Source organism: Pararge aegeria, chromosome 15 (genome assembly GCF_905163445.1).
Source record: "Pararge aegeria chromosome 15, ilParAegt1.1, whole genome shotgun sequence".
NCBI classification, from domain to species: Eukaryota; Metazoa; Arthropoda; class Insecta; order Lepidoptera; family Nymphalidae; genus Pararge; species Pararge aegeria.
This window is the reverse complement of record NC_053194.1, coordinates 1,031,941-1,053,292: the sequence shown is the minus strand read 5'-3', so window position 1 is coordinate 1,053,292 and position 21,352 is coordinate 1,031,941. Positions and strand designations below refer to the sequence as shown.

The 21,352-nt window shown below is 35.7% G+C and overlaps 3 protein-coding genes across 3 annotated transcripts in view; 1 reads left to right on the top strand and 2 right to left on the bottom strand.

Annotated features, from left to right (window-relative positions):
* LOC120629705 (WD and tetratricopeptide repeats protein 1) overlaps window positions 1–2,187 on the bottom strand; it is a 31,840-nt gene extending 29,653 nt beyond the window's left edge. Inside the window, exons 1-2 of the mRNA XM_039898693.1 lie at window positions 1,754–2,187; window positions 195–306 (exon numbers count right to left, since the gene is read on the bottom strand). Coding sequence (XP_039754627.1) covers window positions 195–306; window positions 1,754–1,950 — 309 coding nt within the window. The 5' untranslated portion in view covers window positions 1,951–2,187. The remainder of the gene's footprint in view (window positions 1–194; window positions 307–1,753) is intronic.
* Window positions 2,188–2,453: 266 nt separating this feature from the next.
* On the top strand, window positions 2,454–5,090 carry LOC120630087 (coiled-coil domain-containing protein 130 homolog). The gene is made up of 4 exons (XM_039899231.1): window positions 2,454–2,595; window positions 2,733–3,062; window positions 3,643–3,903; window positions 4,395–5,090. Exons 2-4 carry the CDS (start codon window positions 2,751–2,753, stop codon window positions 5,046–5,048), a joined length of 1,227 nt encoding a protein of 408 aa, XP_039755165.1. The 5' UTR covers window positions 2,454–2,595; window positions 2,733–2,750; the 3' UTR covers window positions 5,049–5,090.
* Window positions 5,091–10,354: 5,264 nt separating this feature from the next.
* LOC120629960 (vacuolar protein sorting-associated protein 13A-like) overlaps window positions 10,355–21,352 on the bottom strand; it is a 50,258-nt gene continuing 39,260 nt past the window's right edge. The window contains exons 45-53 of the mRNA XM_039899055.1: window positions 20,849–20,991; window positions 18,692–19,915; window positions 17,893–18,085; window positions 16,510–16,654; window positions 15,852–15,965; window positions 13,593–13,738; window positions 12,364–12,509; window positions 11,622–11,745; window positions 10,355–11,029 (exon numbers count right to left, since the gene is read on the bottom strand). Of these exons, the coding sequence (XP_039754989.1) occupies window positions 10,889–11,029; window positions 11,622–11,745; window positions 12,364–12,509; window positions 13,593–13,738; window positions 15,852–15,965; window positions 16,510–16,654; window positions 17,893–18,085; window positions 18,692–19,915; window positions 20,849–20,991 (2,376 nt within the window). The 3' untranslated portion in view covers window positions 10,355–10,888. The remainder of the gene's footprint in view (window positions 11,030–11,621; window positions 11,746–12,363; window positions 12,510–13,592; window positions 13,739–15,851; window positions 15,966–16,509; window positions 16,655–17,892; window positions 18,086–18,691; window positions 19,916–20,848; window positions 20,992–21,352) is intronic.

Here is a 21,352-nt window from a genome sequence, read left to right as displayed (position 1 = left end):
AAATACTGAATACCTCAGTTTTGGCCCAACAATTGGGGTTTTGAACCCAGAACTTCATCCATAGCTAAACATGCTAACCGCTAGACCAATAAGGCAGTCTTCATATACATAATTTAAACAAAATAATAGTGTAACACATATTAAAGCACAAAATTCTACATAGCATTTAGGCATAAGTAATTGGTTCACCCCACCTTAACAGAGAATATATTTCCAGTGTGACCTGTAGACACGTTGCACAGCTGTTTATGTTTGTACGGGTCCCAGAGTATAACATGGAGATCATCGGAGGCAGATGCTAAAATGCTAAACAGGAAAACAATTTCTTTATTCTCCCTTTCTTTAGAAATTCTATATTTTAGAAAACTATGCTTGAAACCAAACTTGAGAAGCTCAAAATTTGTTTATTATTATAGTACTTTTTTTTCACCTATCAGACTGAAAAACCAGCATTCAATAAAAAAAGAGTTAGATTTCCTGGTGAAATGTTGGGTTGCTTCACACACACAGACTGTCAGCAAATTGACAGTCTGTGGGGCTTTAGGCAATGCAGCATTCACAGCTGCACCTTTATTAAATACACTACGTTTAGGTCTTGTAGTGTTTTTAATATTTTAAACTTTATGAAACTAAATTATGTGGATAAAATAATAAACTAACCAAAAACTTTGTCCACAAAATTGAAATTGTTGAGAAAATAGAAATGAAGAAAACAATTATTAATAACAAGCATCTGCCCCAACTTAGTCTTTTAAAAATTGGACTTCAGAATTGGGTCTAGAGCTTTGCTCATTAACAAATTTCAATTTTCGCTCGAGAACTATTTAAGGTAACGGGACAAAAATAAATGCATGCCAAAGTCCATCCAAATCCATTCAGGCATTTTTGTGTGATTGAGTAACAAACACCTACACTTTCACATTTATAATATTAGGATATATATAATATAATATAGGTCATTTGAAATAGCATAATGTCATTGGTGGGGTCATAACAAATCCCCACATTCAATGTGAAAAAAAGTAACTAAATAATAATTGAACAGGAACTAGTTATTTATATACTAAAAGATTAGATGTTACTATACTCTTGGCCTTACTTCACATACGATTAGTTATTGACTTTGAATGTGACTTATGAATATTTGATTTTATGATTTCTGCGGAAAACAGGGCTTTTTTTATCTTAAGAACTACAAATATATCTTAGCTTCATTTTAAGCACTTAAGATAGACTTGTCTGAAAATGTGGTAGATAAGAATTCTCCGCCTTGCACATTTTTACTTTTTTTCATCTTGAAAACTGCTAGATTTTGCTAAAAATACAAAAAAAAAAATTTCTATGCAGTTAAAGGTAGGTAAGATTCATTTTTCCAATCAAAATATGCAGGATTTTATTTAAAAAAAAAAACAGTAAAAAGCAGTAATTACACTTTGGTGTTTTGGTATATAAAATGTCTACAAAAAACCTGCTATAAATTATACTCCATATGGCAACATAATATGCACAACATTAAAATGTAAATGCACAAAACTTTTGTCCAATGTTAAAAGGCCCAGATTCAAATGCAAAACCTGTGAAATTGCAAACTACATGTCTATGTATATCTAGTTCCTGTCGCCCTGCGCTCATACATTTACTACACTCTTAAACTAGACCTAAGATGCAGATAACAATAATAAATACAATAACAAGCATAAAAATATTCTGATCCTGCTTAATAATGATCCCATAGTCCAAGCCCTGTACTTACGATCCATTTCGATTCCACTCTAAACAATTGACGCAGCCCATATGACCATGTAATTCTTTTTCTAGACCCAGTCTATCAATCATGCTCCTAGTCACAGTGAGGCTATTTTGGAACTTCCGACGGATGTCTCCGCGTTCCCTGGCCGCCGTCAAGCCCACCGTGCCCATTGCCCAGGCGGGGTCTTCTCTTCTCCCCATGATTGATGAATATTCCTCAATATGTCTGATCCACCATCAAAGTCAGTCAAAATCACGAACTATGCACCTCGATCTATTTATAGTGAACAACATTTCAGTGCACATCACAGTGAAATATACACTGTGGATAATGAAAACCCCAATGCTTAATGGATTTCAACAAAAATATCAACACGGAAAAGAAAAGCTCAATTATCTTGCATCAAAATTTTCTTTAGAATTTGCGAAGCTGTCAAATAGCCGGTGTTGCTAGTCACAATCTTTCAATTTTTCATCTAATTATTTTGACTTAAAACTATACATTGCTACAATAAATTTGTTATGATACATTAAATAAATTTCTGTTATAAAAATCTTGTAATTGACCATCAGTAATGATAATTATTATCGTGCTACATTACAAGATTATTGTATTTTCACTTTCTATTCAACCATTTGTCAGCCATAAAAGCGACACAGACAGATTTTTGACATTGGTGGTTGACACTTGACACTGACACTTACATATTTATTATTTTTAGGTTAATTTTATCCAATTTTTTATCGTATTTTGCTGATTTTGATTCCCGTGTTAAAGTGGCACATAACAAAGTGCTGTTTGTGCTTTAATAAAACCGGATAAAAATTTATTACTGATTAGTGTAGGTAGGTTACCATAGTAGATATAAAACCTACTACTCCTTCTTATTAAATGAATTTTAAATGAATACATACTGAATTTACTTTATAGGTCGATACTAGGATACTTACTATATATTAATAATATACTGTTTTTTTTACAGTAGTTTATAGTCGTTACCATGGGTGAACGAAAGGGGCAGAATCTCTACTACCCCCCCGACTATGACCCTACGGTCGGGGGGTTGAACAAATTCCGGGGTACCCACGCACTGAGAGAACGAGCCAGGAAACTCCACATGGGGATCCTTATCATCAGATTTGAGATGCCCTATAACATCTGGTGTGATGGCTGCAAGAACCACATTGGTATGGGTGTGAGATATAATGCTGAGAAAACGAAGATAGGGATGTATTACACTACACCTGTGTACCAGTTCAAAATGAAATGTCATTTGTGCAACAACCATTTTGAAATCAAGACTGATCCAGCCGTAAGTTTCCACTAAAACTTTTATAGCACTCTAACATCTGAAGTCTGGCCACTGAAAGAATTTGTTCCTGCAATCAGTCACGTTTGTCATATAAAACTATGAACAGTTTAAATTAGCTTGTAACAGTAAAGAATTAATAATTAAAAAAATACTGTTTCTTATTTATTCAACGCTAGCTGTTTTTTACAAATCCTGTGAGAGCAGTTTGTTTTCTTGGGATAAGAAGTGGCCTAGATTACTCCCCATACTCAACTAACTTTATGCCAAAAATTAAATTGTTTGTTACTTACATGCTTAAATAGGGCATTATGGATGGACAAAAAAAATAACTTTGTAATTATAATAGAATGAATAAAATTTTGTATATTAAATCATTTGTTAAAATAATATAAATATAAATAATAACAATATAGTCTTATCTATAAGAATCTATCAGGATTACATTCTATCCTTGGTCTAAAGGAAGATATTACATATTAAATTATAGTCATATATATACCTAATCCTCTAACCCCAAGGGTCTATAACTCCAATCTGGTGTAGTGTAATGCAACTTACTCAATTTACATCAATATTTCAGAATCTAGATTATGTCATAGTATCAGGTGCAAGACGTCAAGAGAACAGATGGGACCCAACAGAAAATGGTCAGATTGTTCCGGAAACCAAAGAAACTCAAAAGCGCCTGTTTGACGATGCTATGTTTAAATTGGAACACAAAGTAGGAGATGAGGATGTCAGCAAACAGGACAAACCCCGGATTAACAGACTAGTTGGCAGAAACGAATCAGTGTGGAAGGATGACTATGAGGCAAACTGTGGTCTAAGAAGGAATTTTAGGGTATGTTTTAGGTTTTTATGTATCTCGGGTGTTTCTGAGATTAGATCACATACATGCAGTTAAATTATACTTGCCTAACTTCACCTGCAACTAGAACCTCTTCCAAATTTAAAAAAAAAAAGATTTATTCATGAAGCACAGGCACACAGGTGTAGGCACCTATGAAGCATTCATACATTCATACATATAAGATGTTTCCATTATGATGAGTAGTAGTAACTGGTAACTCAGGCATGTTGGTGCAAACTAGGGTGAATACATTCTCAGTCTATACATAAAGTGTACTTAAATCATTGAACCTGCTAGTTGAGCAGTCTGCATCAGAAAAGAATGCCTCAACGATTTTGAAGCAAAATATTTTTTAATTTAATTACTTTTAAAGCTGTTGAACTGTTAGTAATTACGAGTAGCATTAACATTTGACAATCGTCATTACACAAACAAATTATCTTATTTGTCCTTGTTATAAAAATAATTTTCAAAAATTACAGAAAAGAAGAAAAGAGCTTGAAGAATCTGCAGTCAACGACGGGTTACTGCTAGCCAAATCTTCTCTCAACATCCATCTCTTACCAGAGTCTGAAGATGACAGAAATATGGCCTCCCTTCTCTCTCTAAGACCCTCACAGAGTAGTGAAGAGTCACAGAATATTACCAGAAACAAAATACTTAACACTCCAGCTTTACCAAGCTCCAGTGGACTTTTAACCAGCTTTGGCGGATTGAAAAAAGAGGAATCGCTTAGTAAGTGTGCACCTTTAACTAGAAATGCTCTAGGCATAATGGTCAAAAGAAAAAAGGTTGAAAATATTATAGAAGGGGAAATAAATGGTAATGAGTCAAATAATCTAGGAGATAAAGTAAAAAATTATGATGAATTTAAATATACATCCAAAAGTGAAGCCAAAATGGAAACAGAAAGTAAGAATAATATTAATAATAATGAAGAAAAGGTTCAGGAAAGTAAAAGTGAAAATAAAGAAAAAATGGAAAATAAGGATCAAGGAGAAGTTAAGAATAATGAAGTCAGTGGAAATAATAAAAATGAAGATACAATAGAAAATGAAAATATAAAGAACAGTGAAGTCAAACAAAACATTTCTTTAGTCTGCGACTATAGTTCTAGTGGAGAAAGTACTGATTGAATATTAAAAAATCAATACGTATATAATTATTTGGAATATTGTTGCTTTATAAATTTAATATAAAATAAATTATTATTATTTATCTGATAGAAGTTTTTATTAATAAGGATCCTCATTATCTCTATCAACATACTTAAGCGTTAAACTTTTGGGAGAGTGATGTTTTTGCCCATTTTCATTAATGATGAACAAAGATATGCAACAAACAAGGACATGAACAAGAATAATAAAGAGATTTAACTAATAAATTTTCATATAACCAAACTTGTCTATGGTTCTTAATACAAGGTGTAGTATTTTGTGTTTGTATTATCATATTTTTTAATTTTTCCTATGTATTTAAGGTTATTAAAAAAAAACGATTTTACATTTTATCGGGTAGGCGTCAGTTAACGAGTCCTCTAGAATTAACGGTACTATGATTCTGAGTCGTGAACTTTAGACTGCTCCTAATGTCGTTAGATTTTACATAAGAGTTCGCGAAACGTTTATTTTAAGGAATCACCTAAATCACTAGGCATCCAATTAAGGAGATTCCTAGGTTTTAGTTCTTAAACCAGTGTTTTATGGGTTGCCTTGCACAGGTTTTAAATTAAACAAATGCATAAAAGAATGAAACATTTTATAATTGCCTTGCTTCAAATAAAGTTTATTACAATAACATTTATTAACATTTAATAATAATAATATTACGATTCACAGTAAGCTATCAACGTCGTTGAAATGCAGACAAATAAAATTCCCAAAAATAAATATATTTCATTACAAATTCCTTAGTACAGTTACGCTGACATAATATGTAACATTATTAAATAAATTTATGTAAGTACGAATAGCAATCATATACCTAGGTGATTGATCTGGCTTTATTTTCTTTGGTTTAGGGTGTGTACCTATGTGTAACCTTTTTATATGTTACTGCTTAGGTATTAAGCAGTTATAAGTAATGTTCTATTTCGGTTGTATACAAATTTTTCTCTAAGCTGTCAGACCGAAAAGTGCCATCCTTGTCTTAGATAAATAAATTGTGTTTATAAAAGGAAATCTCTAATTTTAGAGCTGTCAGTTTAAAAACTCATAAATTAGCAAAATGGGCAGTTCTAAATATAAAGCTATTATTTTTGCTACTTTCCCTCTGGAAAAATAAAGATATATTTTTAGAACTACATATATATTATATATATTTCTATGACACCGAATTAGCACCATTGTGTACATTGGAATTACCATTTGTGCTAATTCGCATGCAAGCTAAAGCAGGTCTACTAGAAAAGGTTTCACAGTTAATTAAAAAAAATGTTGATAACCACCCAACAAGAATTTTCTTTTTGTTTTTTAATTCAATATAAGTATAAAGCGATATTTGGTAGACGCGTGTTTTCCATATAGCCTACAGATACCTAAGGCATTTGTATATTTTATGCAAGCAAGTAGTTTTATCATTAGTTATGAATTTAGCATTTTATAAAAATGGAAAAAGTATTTTATACATGATATATGATAATTATAGGTAAATATATAAATTTTATGAAATGTAGGCCAACATACAATAGAGTTGTATTATCTAGGATTTAAAAATATAAGTACATAGATTTTATATCGGTGCTAATTCAAGCGGTTGAACAAACAAATCTCTAAATCTAACCATAAAAACATCTTACATCTTACAGTAGCACTATTTTTAGAGCTGTCAATTTTGTTTACTTTAGAGATTAGTTTATAACCGAATAATTAGCACCATAGCATATTATTTTAAAAATATGCTATGGTGTAGTAGCACTACTAAATGATAGTAAAGTAAGGAATTCTAGGCGACGACATTTATTATAACTTTGGTTAAGTAGGAACTTAAAAAAAATAATCATTTACATTAATTAGACTGTACTAACATCTTTGTTCTAACACCTAGTTACTACCGCCAATTTGGGGAGTTTTGCAATGTAACTTTGACTGTTGACGTTGATTTGACAGCTCTTGTACTTACAAAGCATCACTAACTGCCTTTAAAGCAGTGTATATCAATAAGGGACTTAGCTAATAGCTAGAACTAGCGTACATTGCGGTTTCGCCAGCATGTGGCCGTGGCGACCAAGTAAAGTACTTATACTATATACTTATAGCACTACGCAACGCACACTGCTGCAACGTGCAAAGTTTGACGTCTCACAGTTTCGTAACAGCGTATCTAAAAGCATCCGCATTGCTCGGTGAACCTGCAGGTATTTTCTTAATCTATCTAAATGTGCAATTACGTTAGAACAAGTAGATAATTGTCAAACAATTTGCATAACCTAACCTCAGTGGCAAACTGATATGAAGTCATAGACACTGAATTGACTCGGTTGTAAATACCAGATATTGCATGGCGTTCCGCAAGCAACTTTGGATAGTTTCTTACGTAATTTCATATCCATCAAGATTCAGAATATATAAGCAGACAGGTGGTAATGGAAAGAGCATAAGACCAAGTTTGCCACCACTAAGTGCGTGGGGCATTGTCGGTGTTTAATACCATAGAGAATAAGGTAATACCTAATTAAAATATCACTTTGTTGATCAGTTGTCTGTCAAACTTACATTGAAAAACAAAGTTCCTCAACTTGACACAATTTTAACTTAAACGTAATGACTAGAAAATCAGCATGAATCCTTTTACATACCAGGGCAGTGCATTCCATTCAATGTTTCGGCAGGGTGACTACTTATCTCACGACAGACTTGCGACAGACAGTAGATCTTGCAGTGTTTGCTGTCAAACGTTACCTTTGAAATTTTTTGTATGCAATATCAATATATTGTATATTTTATGTATGCAATTAAATCTATATACCTACTACCCTAGTATGAAAAGGGATTCATGCATTTAACTCTTATGTTAAGTGTTACGTAAAAAGAGCGCTTATCGGCCTATGAGCAGTTCTACCGTCAGCGCTCTGTTTACGTAACGTGGCTTAAATCTAATACCAGAGAATACCTATATAGCAAATACTCGACGACCAAGCACGACCACAGAAAAAAATTATCGATAAAGTAACTTATGTCCACTGAAATTATTGCATACAGTGGATTGTGTCCAAAAACAAAGAAAAGGCCTCGCGCACATCTTACTTCAAACCCGCGTAAAGTTGCCAGCACACAAACTTTGCCATTTTCCCCGCTTTATGCTAAACTTTTAGAACATCAGAGGTAAAATAAGTGACTAACCACCTTTTCAAGAAACACTACTAAAATGGAGTGGTTTTTGATGCTTCAATATTAATCGTGTACACGGTTTCTGTATGTTACATTTATGAACAAAGTTACATTCAGCAAATTCATTGCAAAAGATTTGTTTTGTCTTTTGGTATAAATTGCAGATGATTTTTCTTTCTTACGTATCTATCTCGATTAAAATAATCAAAATTCGTGAATCGTGATGCTACAATCGTGGTGATAATTTATGGTCGGTAGATAAAATATAGTAGCGAGCATCTGCTAAATAGATATGGTGCTAATATTGTTGTGAATAAAACTCTGAACTAAATTAAAGAACAAGTTTTAAAGAATTTAGTGCTATTTTTTTTACAATGCACCTACCCGATACAAAAGGATAGCTGAATTTTAAACCTGTCAATTTAGTTTGGTTAAGAGATTTGTTAACATACGAATTAGCATCAATGTTGCCAATTCGGCTGTAAGCAAGTCAGAAAGTAGTAATCTTATTTTCACAAAGTTTAATGAAAAATAGGACAGCACTAGTTTCACATCTGTCAATTTAGTATAATTTAGAGATTTGCTTTCAGCCGAACTTCACAACATGCCATTATATAATTATTATAGACACGAATCAACTGTTACGTTTAAATTTTTTAACATTAGGTAAGTACACAAATATATAATTACACAGATCCGTATTAGTTACATAATTTTTTTTAAGTTGTATTATTTATTTTATAAATATTTCTTTTTTAAATATACCTAGTAAAATTAAAGATATTCCACGTATATGTGCGCGCGGACACATGTGGCCGTCCCGAAAACACCTTTATCTTTTTTCTTTATCTACTCTCAGAGCACTGACGGATAAGTGGAAAAAATATCTAAATCTATGTATTTCTTATTCCACTTCAAGTCAGCCCTTAACTGCAATCTCACCTGGTGGTAAGTGATGATGCAGCCTAAGATGGTTGCGGGCTAACCTGTTAGGGAGTATGGTAGTCAAACCCCTAATCGGTGTCTCCGCGACATCGTACCAGAACACTGGATCGCTTAACGGCTCGTCTTTGTCGGTATGCTTGTAACTAGCCACGGCCAAAGCCTCCCTCCAGACCAGACCAGACCAGAGAAAATTTAGAAAATGTAAATTCCCAAATTGCCCCTGCCGGGTATCGAACCCGTGACCTCCTATTTAAATTCCCAGCGCTCACCGTTGCGCCATGGAGGTGTGTTATAATAAACGGGGGTTAACTTCCCATATTCCATGCCGCCGTGCTTTAGTAGGTGGACACTAATTGTATCCCCTGTCAAGGGATATAATTATTGTCCCCCTCTGTGCTAGCCCTGCTGTAGTCTGGCCTGACACCCGATGTCATGTTACAAATTGGGTGTTATGTTGGTAACGTTTCTAGCTTAAACAATACTAAGATTTGACAGTAACATGCGTGGCGTTGCGTGGCTTGGGGTAGCAAGTTACATGTGTGTCTGTTACCAGCACTGGGCATGCTGTAGTCACTCTTTTTTTAATCTTCAATTGATAAGTTGTGAAACTGTAATATGCGTGTTCAAGGAACTAAACTGTAAAATTAGTTCCAGTGTACTCCGTATGTCAAATGTGGCGCTTTAAATGGTGACAAGATTTCAGCTGTCATTTGTATTATAAGGGCATCCAGTCCAGTGGTTTCTATGAGAGATCAGTGTTCATTTATATCTCGGTATAGTTATCAAATGTTAGTCACAGGACGTCTTACGTAGATAGTCTTACGCACTTTTTAACATTTAATATTATAGATAAAATACCTTTTTATTAAAAGCAATTACACAAAAAGATGTGAGTATCTTTTTGCTTTATATCATCAATACGCGCCAATTAGTATGAAATAATCTATGATTTCTTGTGCTTAGACTCATGCGGGATATCTTTAATCATAATGTCTTCAAAAAGACGGATACATACATTTTTAAATCTTATAATTTTATATAACTAGCTAGTGGTAGAAATACTGGCATATTTAATGCGCTACCATGGGTATCGTTTGATGTATGTATAATATAGATATGATTTTGTTTCAACTTTAGTTTCCAACTAGTGTGTACTTCCTGTATATGATATATACTTAAATATTGAGGCATACATCCAGAATTATCTCGGAAAGTTATATACAGTATACCAACTACGATCGCCTTCATTGTACTTTGACAGCAACAGTTGTATAATAACAAATAGCTATTCTTCGCAAATGTTGGAACTTGGAAGGAGATGGCACGTCTTTTTATATACTTCGTAAACTTTCGCTTGACGACTCTCATGCATGTTGGACAGGTTCGGGCTCGCTGATCTAGAAAACTTCTATTCACTTATCCACTTTCCCTCATTTCTCCTGTTTTGAAAATACTCAAACTGTACCTAGCTAGGTACTTTTCAGGAAACATTGATGCCAGAAGAGCGCTCCACACATTCTCCTGAAGTTTTGATTAAATGTCAACCACATAAGAATGATGCCGTTCGCGACATCTTGCGACCGGTTTGTGAACTGGCAGTAAATTATTGTCTATAACCAGTTGTTAATCAGAAAAGCTTCGATATGGTAACCCTTAGTAGCCCGTATTTCCACCGCTAAACTAGCTCAATACCCTCATATCTCCTACTGGTCACCAGCACACCTCTTGTCTTCCATAGCGTGGATGAGCGCGCACTCCATCTTGGCTTGGAGCCATTTGAGCACCTCGGGCTCCGCTATCTCGATGACCTTCTCGTCCGTTGAGAAGTAGTTCACCATTTCGTCCTGGAAATATTTCAATTATGTATTCCAAGCTAAAAAAGAAAGGGCAAATGAGAACTACGCGAATGGGAACCCAATGTTGAACTTATCAATCAGTTATAAGATAGTAATAAAAGCCTCCCGTGCCTGTTATTACACCGGCAACCACGTCCTTCAGACCGGAACACAGCATTGCAAAAATGCTGCTTAGCGGCAGACATAAGCATGACGATAGTATTTCCCCGGACGAGCTCCGTCACAAAAAGCACTACTACTTTAAAGAAAACTTATTTTGAAAAGTTGTTTAAACGTGGCTGGTCTAATAAGAAAATACAATATAGATGTACTATTTAAAGAAATAATATTTTTTTCTAATAACTTTAAACGCACCGCTTCGTAAAATCAAGTTATATTAAACTTCTTAAAATGCACATAGCTCCGAAGAGTTAGAGGCACGTGCCGGGGATCAAACTCGGTCCCCCCGCAAGGGAACCGAAGTCCCTACCACTAGATTATCGCCAATTTTTACAAGTCCGCAAGTCTTCCAAGGAACATGGGTAGGCAAAGCCGTTTCCCAACGCCGGGCTAAAGGCGAGAGAACTAAGTAAACACTTACCTGCTTTACACTCAGCACGAGTTTCCCATCCTTGGCCACAGGCGCTCCTAGAAGGTCGTCGAGCTTGACTACCCACTCGATGCGCCAGCCCTTGGCACCACCCGCGCGCACCAGGAAAATGTGTCTGTATTGATTGGTTAAAAAATTTACCACGAGCACAAATAATATTGAAAAACCGGCTCGGAGATTATACATACTTACTGTGAGAAGTTAAATTAAAATCGGTCAAGTAGTTTCGCAGAAAACTTTAGATACACTAAGTGTTAGCATCAATAATTACTCTATGGCTATTGAATTCCAATAGATTGTTTATGCAGATACCGTCTTAACTGTTACCTTCTTTTTATTTTTGTTAGCAGGGATAAAATCGTAAGAGTCCGGAATCCGTAGGGAGAGATCGGGTTAAATGTGTGAGATTTTATATCCATCAAGAGAATACACTCTCGATGGCTACCCTAAGCAGGTGTTAGGATCCGGGATCTTCTAAACACGTATCAGTAACTCGCTTGCACAGCACCTTTTGGGCTCGTCACGGAAGTACATGGTCGTCCGACCTCATGTGCCTCGTCTTACGCTTACGTCTTTCCGATGGAAGGAAAGATGGTCTTATTAACTACCGGAGCCTCGATTCTAGGCGCTAACAATCCCAATGTCCCTACTCCTACGTCCTTAAAGATGCTCTACTACTAGGTACTTACGGTTTGAAATCGAGTGGGATATTTTGAAATTATAAAGCACTTACTGCGTGGACACAAGAAGCGTGGAAAGAGACGAGCGTCCGAGGTGCGCGTGCGCAACGTAGCTGTCGGTGTCGGCGTAGTGGCCGCGAGCCAGCTGGCTGAGCAGCGCCGCGCCGCGAGCTGCGGCAGCACTGTAGGGCCGGAGACCCTGCAAACAAAACGATTTTTTGAAGTTATGCTTCTGGCGCGTTAAGGAAAAATGATGAGGGTAAATATTTACGATGCACGCGCAAAGCGTCACGAAAAACCGACACCTGAAGTTAGCTATATAGTCAACATTTTAGTTTTCAAAAAGTTTTGACAGTGTACCTACACTTTCAATTGTCAAAGTCTGCAGGCTCATACCAAAATCTCAAATTTGAATGTAAGTTAAACACGGTTTTACGATAATGAGATAGCTAGATATACGTATCTAGTTCACAACCAAGAAAAAATCACAATAACAATGTTTTGTGGTTTTTTCAACAAACTTTAGAATAAGGCGAATAATAGATTTTATCTTGTTACTCCAAAGAAGTATAACGTTTAACGCGTGTACATAAGTACACACACGTTTTTTTTTTATTTCACTACAAGTTATACAGTCTAAGATGGTAGCGGGCTAACCTGTTAGGGAGTATGGTTGTCATACCCCTAATAGGTTTCTACACGACATCACACCGGAACACTTAATCGTTTAGCGGCACGTTTTGGTGCTTTAGAACTTCAAAAGCTTGTTTCCTATTATATCAACTAAGTCTTCAAGTTATATTATGTGTAGTTAGTACCTAAGTTAGAAATAAAATATGCTAGCGACACTCATTCCATACATGGGGTATCGCATAAAATAGCGTTACGTTAACAAAGTGTTACAAAATTATATAATTTTAATCTAATCCTATCAAGTAAGTAGAGTAACCTATATTATGTAAGTAGAGTAAGTTAGAAATAAGATATGCTAGCGACACTCGTTCCATATATGAGGGATCGTATCAAATAGCGTTACGTTAAAAATGTGTTACAAAAATATATAATTTTAATCTATTAAGAATGTGTCTTCTTTATTTCTCAACATAATGGGTTTTAACAGCATGTTTGAATATATCTAGCGAGTTTGACTGTCGTATTCTTAATGGGAGTGCATTCTACAGTTCAGGAGCTTGAACAGTGAAAGAACGCTTATAAAATGACGTATTATTTGCGACACTAAACATCAATAAATGTATATATATGTATCTTCTTTCTTTCTTACCTCCACAGCAGAGCAGTGTCTTGGCAGCCGCCGCCTGGCCACCAGTCGGCCGCCCGACCGTTGCACGCACGCACGCAACGCTGCCTCCGCGCCGTCCACCCCCACTTGGCGAGACAGAGCCGCCCGAGCTGCTTCGCGGCATATGTCTGGATGAAATTACCTTATTTCCGACAGACCAAGCTAATGGCCCACCTGATGGTAATCCAGCGCTCATAAACAGAGCAAGACTTTGCGGGGCATGTGCATGGGCGAAAACGTCCTAGAAAGTGCCACCCTGTGCCCATAAACACGAGTCCTAGTTGTAAAGCTTTATCTGCCTTTAATTAGGTACACCGGCAACCACACTCTGAATACCGGAACATAGCATCGCAATAATGCTGCTTTTCGGCTGAAATAAGCATTCTGAAAAGCTAAATTTCCTATATATCATCTGCAAAGTAACACATGCTTCAATCCAATAGAAGTAAGCGGAATTACTTCCCCGGTCTAACTCTGTCACAAAAAAGCTCTACAAACTACTACTTCTACATAGTTCACTACAAAAAGAGGTTTAGCTGCTTCATATGCACACTCCGTATGCAAAAATAGGTTTGGCTTCGTACTGTGGCTACCGTCGTAGGTAAAAGTTAACATAGATAAAGATACATTAAAAAAAAAAGAAAATCTATTGAATTTAAAGTTAAAAAACTAAAAGTTCAAAACCATGCACTCTTATTTGAATTAAAAATGAAAATCATGCCCAAAATACTTACGTTTCACGATTAAAAAGTCTTCATCTACGCATCCACACGTGCATACGGATCAGAATGAAAAAAATATTTTTGTGAGACTGACAAAAATATTAGAGTAAAACATTGACCCACTACTCAATAGAATCAATACTCGTAGACTTCGTGCGCATGCATCAAACTGAATATTAGAAGGAACCTTTCAATAAAATTAGAAACAAACACATATATATCTATCTAACATAAGTAAAAATTAATATAATTTGTTTTCCTATGATTTTAAATTAACTTATTCATAATCATAGGCAGACTATTTTTATTTGACGGCCGATTGGCGCAGTGTGTAGTGACCCTAATTTCTGAGTCCAAGGCTGGGTTCGATTCCTACGAATGGAAAATGTTAGTGTGAATGTTTTTCAGGATCTCGGTGTTTATAAATCTGCCTTTGTATGTACATTTGATTAAAGATAAAAGGGTATCTTTGTTCAGACTGGTCAAAATTATGTATAATCTGTAAATAAATAAATAAATATACTACGACAATACACACATCGCCATCTAGCCCCATTTTAAGCGTAGCTTGTGTTATGGGTACTAAGATGACTGATGAATATTTTTTATTAATAATATACATAAATACTTATAATATACATATAAACACCCAGACACTGAAAAACATTCATGCTCATCACACAAATATTTTCTAGTTGTGGGAATCGAACCCACGGCCTTGTGTCTCTCTGTCTGTGGTCGGTATACTTGGAGTAGCAATTCAAAATGACAGGAACCCAGATTAAAAAGAAAGTTCAAATAAATTTGCGGGAAAAATTGAGGTACCGAGGAGTACGGACAGAAGTGTCAAGGGAATTTTGAAGAAGTTATCTCTTTGTAGTTAATTAACTTTATATACTTATCTTTGGCACAGCTGGACCAATTTTGATGTGACTTTCACATGACTTTTAGAGGAGTAAACCAAAATTCTGCGATTAGCAGCATGCTTCAACAACAACAGACACGCTAAAGAAATGCGGATGACGTTAGTGCGGCCTCTGCAGTAACTAGTGCAACTAGTGCGGTTAAAGTCAAGTCGCTCATGCATCTCATCAAAACTTGTATCAAAAGTGCAATTCACAGAAAATTCGACCTAACTAAGTGTTCTATACCTACTATATTTTTTAATTTAACTTACCGAATTCAATTCAAAGGTATTTTATTTAATTTCATTGTATAATTTGTTTAAATAAATAAATGGAGAGTTAAGTAAGAAACAGAATAGATAGTTACGTAATTAATATAAAGTATAAATATAACCTAAAATAAACCATGTAAAACTAAATAAAATCTAAATTATGTATGTCCAACTACCGGTCATTACATTCTTAGAAAAAATTTAAAAGTTTGTAGTCCTCAGTTGTGTTACATTTAATAAATCACGTAGCTCGCACGAATGTATGTTTCAAATTATAATAAAAAACACAATCATGACCTGTCTAAAGGACATGAGGTTTAGTAGGTAGGAAATTGTACTTACCAAAGGTAGGTCTAGCAATAAGACCGGTGACTGCAAGAGCAACGCTAGTCGGATTGTTTCTATTCGCTTCTATTACTGCTTCGGGTAAGTCGTCTACGATTTTGCCTTCGTCACCTTGAAAATCATAAAAGAGTAAGGAGGTAAACCGTAAAGTAGGTATTACTCCCAAAAATGCAATCCACTCAAGCCAATGTATCGAAAAGGGAACTTTGCACGATTGGATGGGCATTACGTCATTACACTGATTGCTGCTTACCACAAATCCCAATTTGGTAATTTCGTCTACCTTGTAGATACGATATGATTTTATTTTTTAATAAATAATTAAAATGAAAAATTTAAAATGTAAACAGTTGATGTTGAAAAAGAGCAATTGGTGAATTTCTTGCCGGCTACTCTGTAGAATCTGCTTTCCGAACCGATAGTAATCACAAACAGACAGACTTGACGTTTCAAAAGTGCTTATATCTACTTGAAATAAATGAGTTTAGAATTTTTTTTTTAGATAATAATCATTGATCTTTACAAAATAAAAGAAAATTAAATTTCGTGATTTCAATCAAAACCGATTTGCTAAAATCGATATTAACAATAGCTTAAAATCCAAAGAGTATTGATTAACTGACAATCGCTAGTTGAGAAGTTTCAGGGTCATTACCAGAACGTCGCTTCGGCGGACGTAACTTAGGGGCGTCTTCGAATACGTTGGGTACGGTGTAGTCACTCGTACAACCCAACAGCTTGGCTGCCCCGTTGAATAACGCTAAAGCTGCATCCGAGACTCGACGGGAACATGCTGTAGCCTGAGACACATTACAATTGTTAACCGTTTAATAAGAAGCAGGAGGTTTAATAATTAACTGTATCACCTCTTTTGCCTTTTATCAAACAATATAAATACATAAATAAATAAATAAATAAATAAATATACTACGACAATACACACATCGCCATCTAGCCCCAAAGTAAGCGTAACTTGTGTTATGGGTACTAAGATAGCTGATGGATATTTTTTTTATGAATATAATATACATAAATACTTATAAGATACAGATAAACACCCAGACAGAAGACACTAAAAAACATTCATGTTCATCACACAAACATTTTCCAGTTGTGGGAATCGAACCCACGACCTTGGACTCAGAAAGCAGGGTCGCTGCTCACTGCGCCACTCGGTCGTCAAATAAAAATCGTCTGCCTATGATTTTGAATAAATTATTTTAAAATCAAATAATAATAAACTGAATTAGCTACACTCAAAATCACATATTGAGTATCAATCGTTGTGTATTTGATAATGTGCAATCCGAATAATGTTATTATCATTTCATTTACCTAAACCAAATTTTACACAAGCAGTTAAATTGTAAATTAGTCATTGAATCAAAAGTTATTATCAGATCGAATTGCTATTCCATTCCAATTTTGAAGATGGCGGGAATTAGCCATAACGACGCACATAAATTAACCTTAAAGATATTCTAAGAATTATATTTATTTGATTGGGAGCGATTACTACCTGAATAGCAGAGGTTGCTGAGAGACTCAGTAAGAGATTTAAGTGTGTGTTTTCGATTTTCGGATGGACAGCTGCCGATAACCACCTGAGGGGTTGCTAGGGCATCACTGGGGGAGTGAGGCGAGCGCTCGAGGAAAGCTCGCCATTTGAAGAGCCCCAGGGCTTGAAGACATCGGGGGGAGTGAAGTGTGTATCAAATCTCTCCGATATTTATTCCCACAGACATCACGTGACATAAACACTCGCGCTTAGTCAAATATATAATAATAACTACGCATTATAATCAAATTCCTAAAATGGCGATTCAATTTCATAGATACATAATTCGTTTCGGAAACAAATTGAAAAATATATTGCTAAAAACATGACTATGGTGTAAAAATAATAACACCACAAATTAGAGCAAGAAATTTAACTCATTTAATCGCAAAGCAACAACGATCCTTTTCAATTCAATGAGTTAAAGGATTCTACGCAGATTGACTGCACAACAAAGTAAATGCATTAAATGTTTCTTACCAGGCACGGCTCATAATAATCCTTCAGCTCTTTGGAGAAGTCCCCGATGTAGCTGTAAGGGTTCCCGAGAATGTTTAGCCCGAGCACCAACACGTAGAACTGCTGCACGAGTTGCAGCCGATAATGACGACTCGCCACGTCTAATAGACTGGACATCGTTATGGGAGCATTTCTGAGCTCTAGATAACTCATTCTGAAAAGAAATAACAACTCTCCTGACTAATGTGATACACCCATCAGACAAAAATAAGCAGGCCATTGGCACACATCCGACCCTACAAACAAGATTTTTTATAAATCACAATTATGGGTTTGAGTCTCATCATGACTATCATTTTCAAATTGTACCTTCTACCTTAACACTCTATTGTATATGTATTTTTGTAAATTTTCTGCGTGTGGTGTACAACAAAGGTGTATTCATTCATTAATTCCTTCTACTAATCGACGCCCACTGTTGGATATAATTCTTTTGTAGGAAACTTCCAAAATCTGCGGTCCTGGGCCGCGATTTCCAGCGAGTCATCTGTCCACCTCGTTGGTGGCCAACCAGCGCTGCGGTTAATGGTGCGGGTCCGTCATTCCAGCACAACCCCGTTGGGATCGCAACATCTATTGGTTTTCCGAGCTATCTGTAACGCCCACTGGCAATATAGCTAAAACTAGTTTAGCTAAGTCAGTTAGTCTAATTCTTCTAAGGATTTCCTCAATGGGTTCATCTGCTCTCAATAAAATCGAAACGAAATATGATATAACAATAAATTAAATTTAAACTAGATAGTATGTATCTTATACATACCTGATAACAACATCCTTCATATCACAGAGCGACGATCCCCAAGAATTAAACAAATACTCCAACAAGTCACTATTGAAAAGTTTCGGCCGGTTTTCCTTGAGATTACCATAACGTATCTTTGTTGGACTATCAACATTTTCATTAGAATATCCTCGCGATGATAAACTTAACACTAACTTGATTGGAGATAAGTGAACAAATTCGAATACGACATCCCTCTGCGCGCAGGTTTGACTTCGCATTGCAACAACCGGTAGCGGCATATGGACCAAAGCTAAATCTGCTCGCAACCTGACAGCTGGCTTTTCTTCGATCTTCCAATGATTTAATATATCAAAAACGTGATTGACAAAACCTCTATCTAAATTCACACAGTATTCTTGTATCAAAATCTTAAAGTATTTATACACGTCTTGGTTTAAATTTGGCCTGAATTGCTTCAATGTGACGATCTCTATGCAAGGTCTAACGTCTCTAGATTTCAAATGGGGCGGTAATGGAGCTGGATAAAGTACACTAGGGAACGCAGCTTCGTGAAGCTGATTATCTATTTGCAGTCTTTGTAGTTTCAAATGACAGTACGTAAAGGTATCGGATTTCCGGAATTGTAACCATACAGCCGGATTGTACGACCTCCGCAATTCCGAGAAGAACGGTTTCGTCATTTGCATCTTCTCTAAGTCTATGTGTAGGTATTCTTTTAACTGACACTTCTTCTGCTCTGTTTGGTACTTCTCTTCTATCCACGAAGTAACATCTGTAGCTAATTGTTTCCATTTATTACCGACATTTACCTCCCATTTCGGAAGTGAGTCCGTCATACTTATATAAGACAATTCTTTGACTCCGTTTCCAGTTTGCACACATATAGACAAACCAACACTAGCAAGAGACATGTAGACTTCGTAATTGCTTCTTTCAGAGTTGATTCTCATTTTATACTGGTAAGCTATGCGTTCGTCTTGCGCCAACGCGAACACTCTTTGATATCCATCCATGAATGATATCCAATAGACTATAACCTTGTCTTTCCTCATCTTTTTACTCTTTGTGTGGGCTTCTGGTAAATCGCAACTATCGGAATCGTCACTGCTCGATGTGCTTGGTTCAGGGGATTTGGGAGTGAGTCGTTTGAGAGTGGAGGAGAGTTTCGAGGTGACACTGTTGGTCGCTATCAGAGTTGAATGCTTTACTGAATGGAAGCTTACTTTCTCTTCACCAAACCTAAAACAGTAGATATCATTGTTAGTTAGCCTAATAATGCCCGGCTTAAATTTAAGTTAGGGATTTGAAAATTATGGTTTGAGAGCTTTCCTATTATACATAATGTAATGGCCGGTAGTACTTACAATCCACTGGCTCACTACTACACAGTCACGAGTGCAGGCGCATGTCCAATCCGTACTTTGTCCGCCACAAGACTACTCGATTGACAGCTACCCCCTCTACTTGTGTACGTGAGACAATTTATGTGTATCTATTTAATAGATACAAACACTACACATAATCTGGACTAATTGGGGAACGAAGAAATTGGGAATAGAACGAAGCCTTTTTTCATTTCGTGTCACATGCATAAGCTCATGGGTTAGTACCACAGACAAGATGGAAACCAGTTTAAGCAGGTGCACTGACCAAAAGTACGAATATAATAATAATAATAATATTCCCAAAATTCACAAGATATGACTTATTCTTAACTGTAAAGACTGAAAAGTCGTAATCGGAATTCTTGGTTATTGTGTTACTTCCTGAATGTAAGATACCTTACTAAATATATTGCATCTTAATTTGAATGAAATCTAATTCTTTTATTTTTTTGTTTGATACTTAATTGAATTTAATTTATCATTTAACATTATTAACATATATACATTACATTTAGCGGAGCACTCAGGGCTACTAAATACAGCGCCACTCACGCATAAGGAGAAGGTGAAGTTGCAATAAAATAAAATATGAATAAAAAAAAATGAAATGGCAATAAAATATGAATAAAAAAAATAGCATAACCATATCACGACAATCGTGAGCTCGCACTTATTCAGATCAAAGGTCGCATAAAGAAGATCTCTGACACCATGTCAGAGGATAACTGAGACTGACCGGATTCGCGTTACTAATAATAAGGAAACGAAATTACGTGAAAATACTCACCCGTCCTGTGAGAAATCTGCAAGGAACCCTTTGCCTTTATTATTATAAAGGTTCCATAGTATCTTCCTTTCCTTCACCGGATCGTCCCAAGTGTACAGCATGGATTGGTAAGGGCTCAGTAGGGCTACTTGACCGGAATCCGACTAGATTTGTAAAAAAAAAAATCAATGGATTGTAGACTTTTTTTTTTCTTTGCGCATGTTTCAAAAGAAGAACCTCATAGGTTTCACTTGATAATTCAAAGTATCTATAAGGTACTACTTGTATAACAACGGCAATTCAATTATTCGGAATTGCGTGATAATTAAATTAAAATATTCCATCAGTTAGGTAGGTACTACATTCATTTTCCTAAAAACTCAGGGATGCCATTATTTAGTAAACGTCGTGTTACTTGGTTTCTCACGTCCTGATATTTGAAAGGTGCTGTCAGTTGAAGTTTCACAAACACTGCGTAACTATTTCGATGTTTAACACGTTTAATAAGCGGGTATATAAATATAA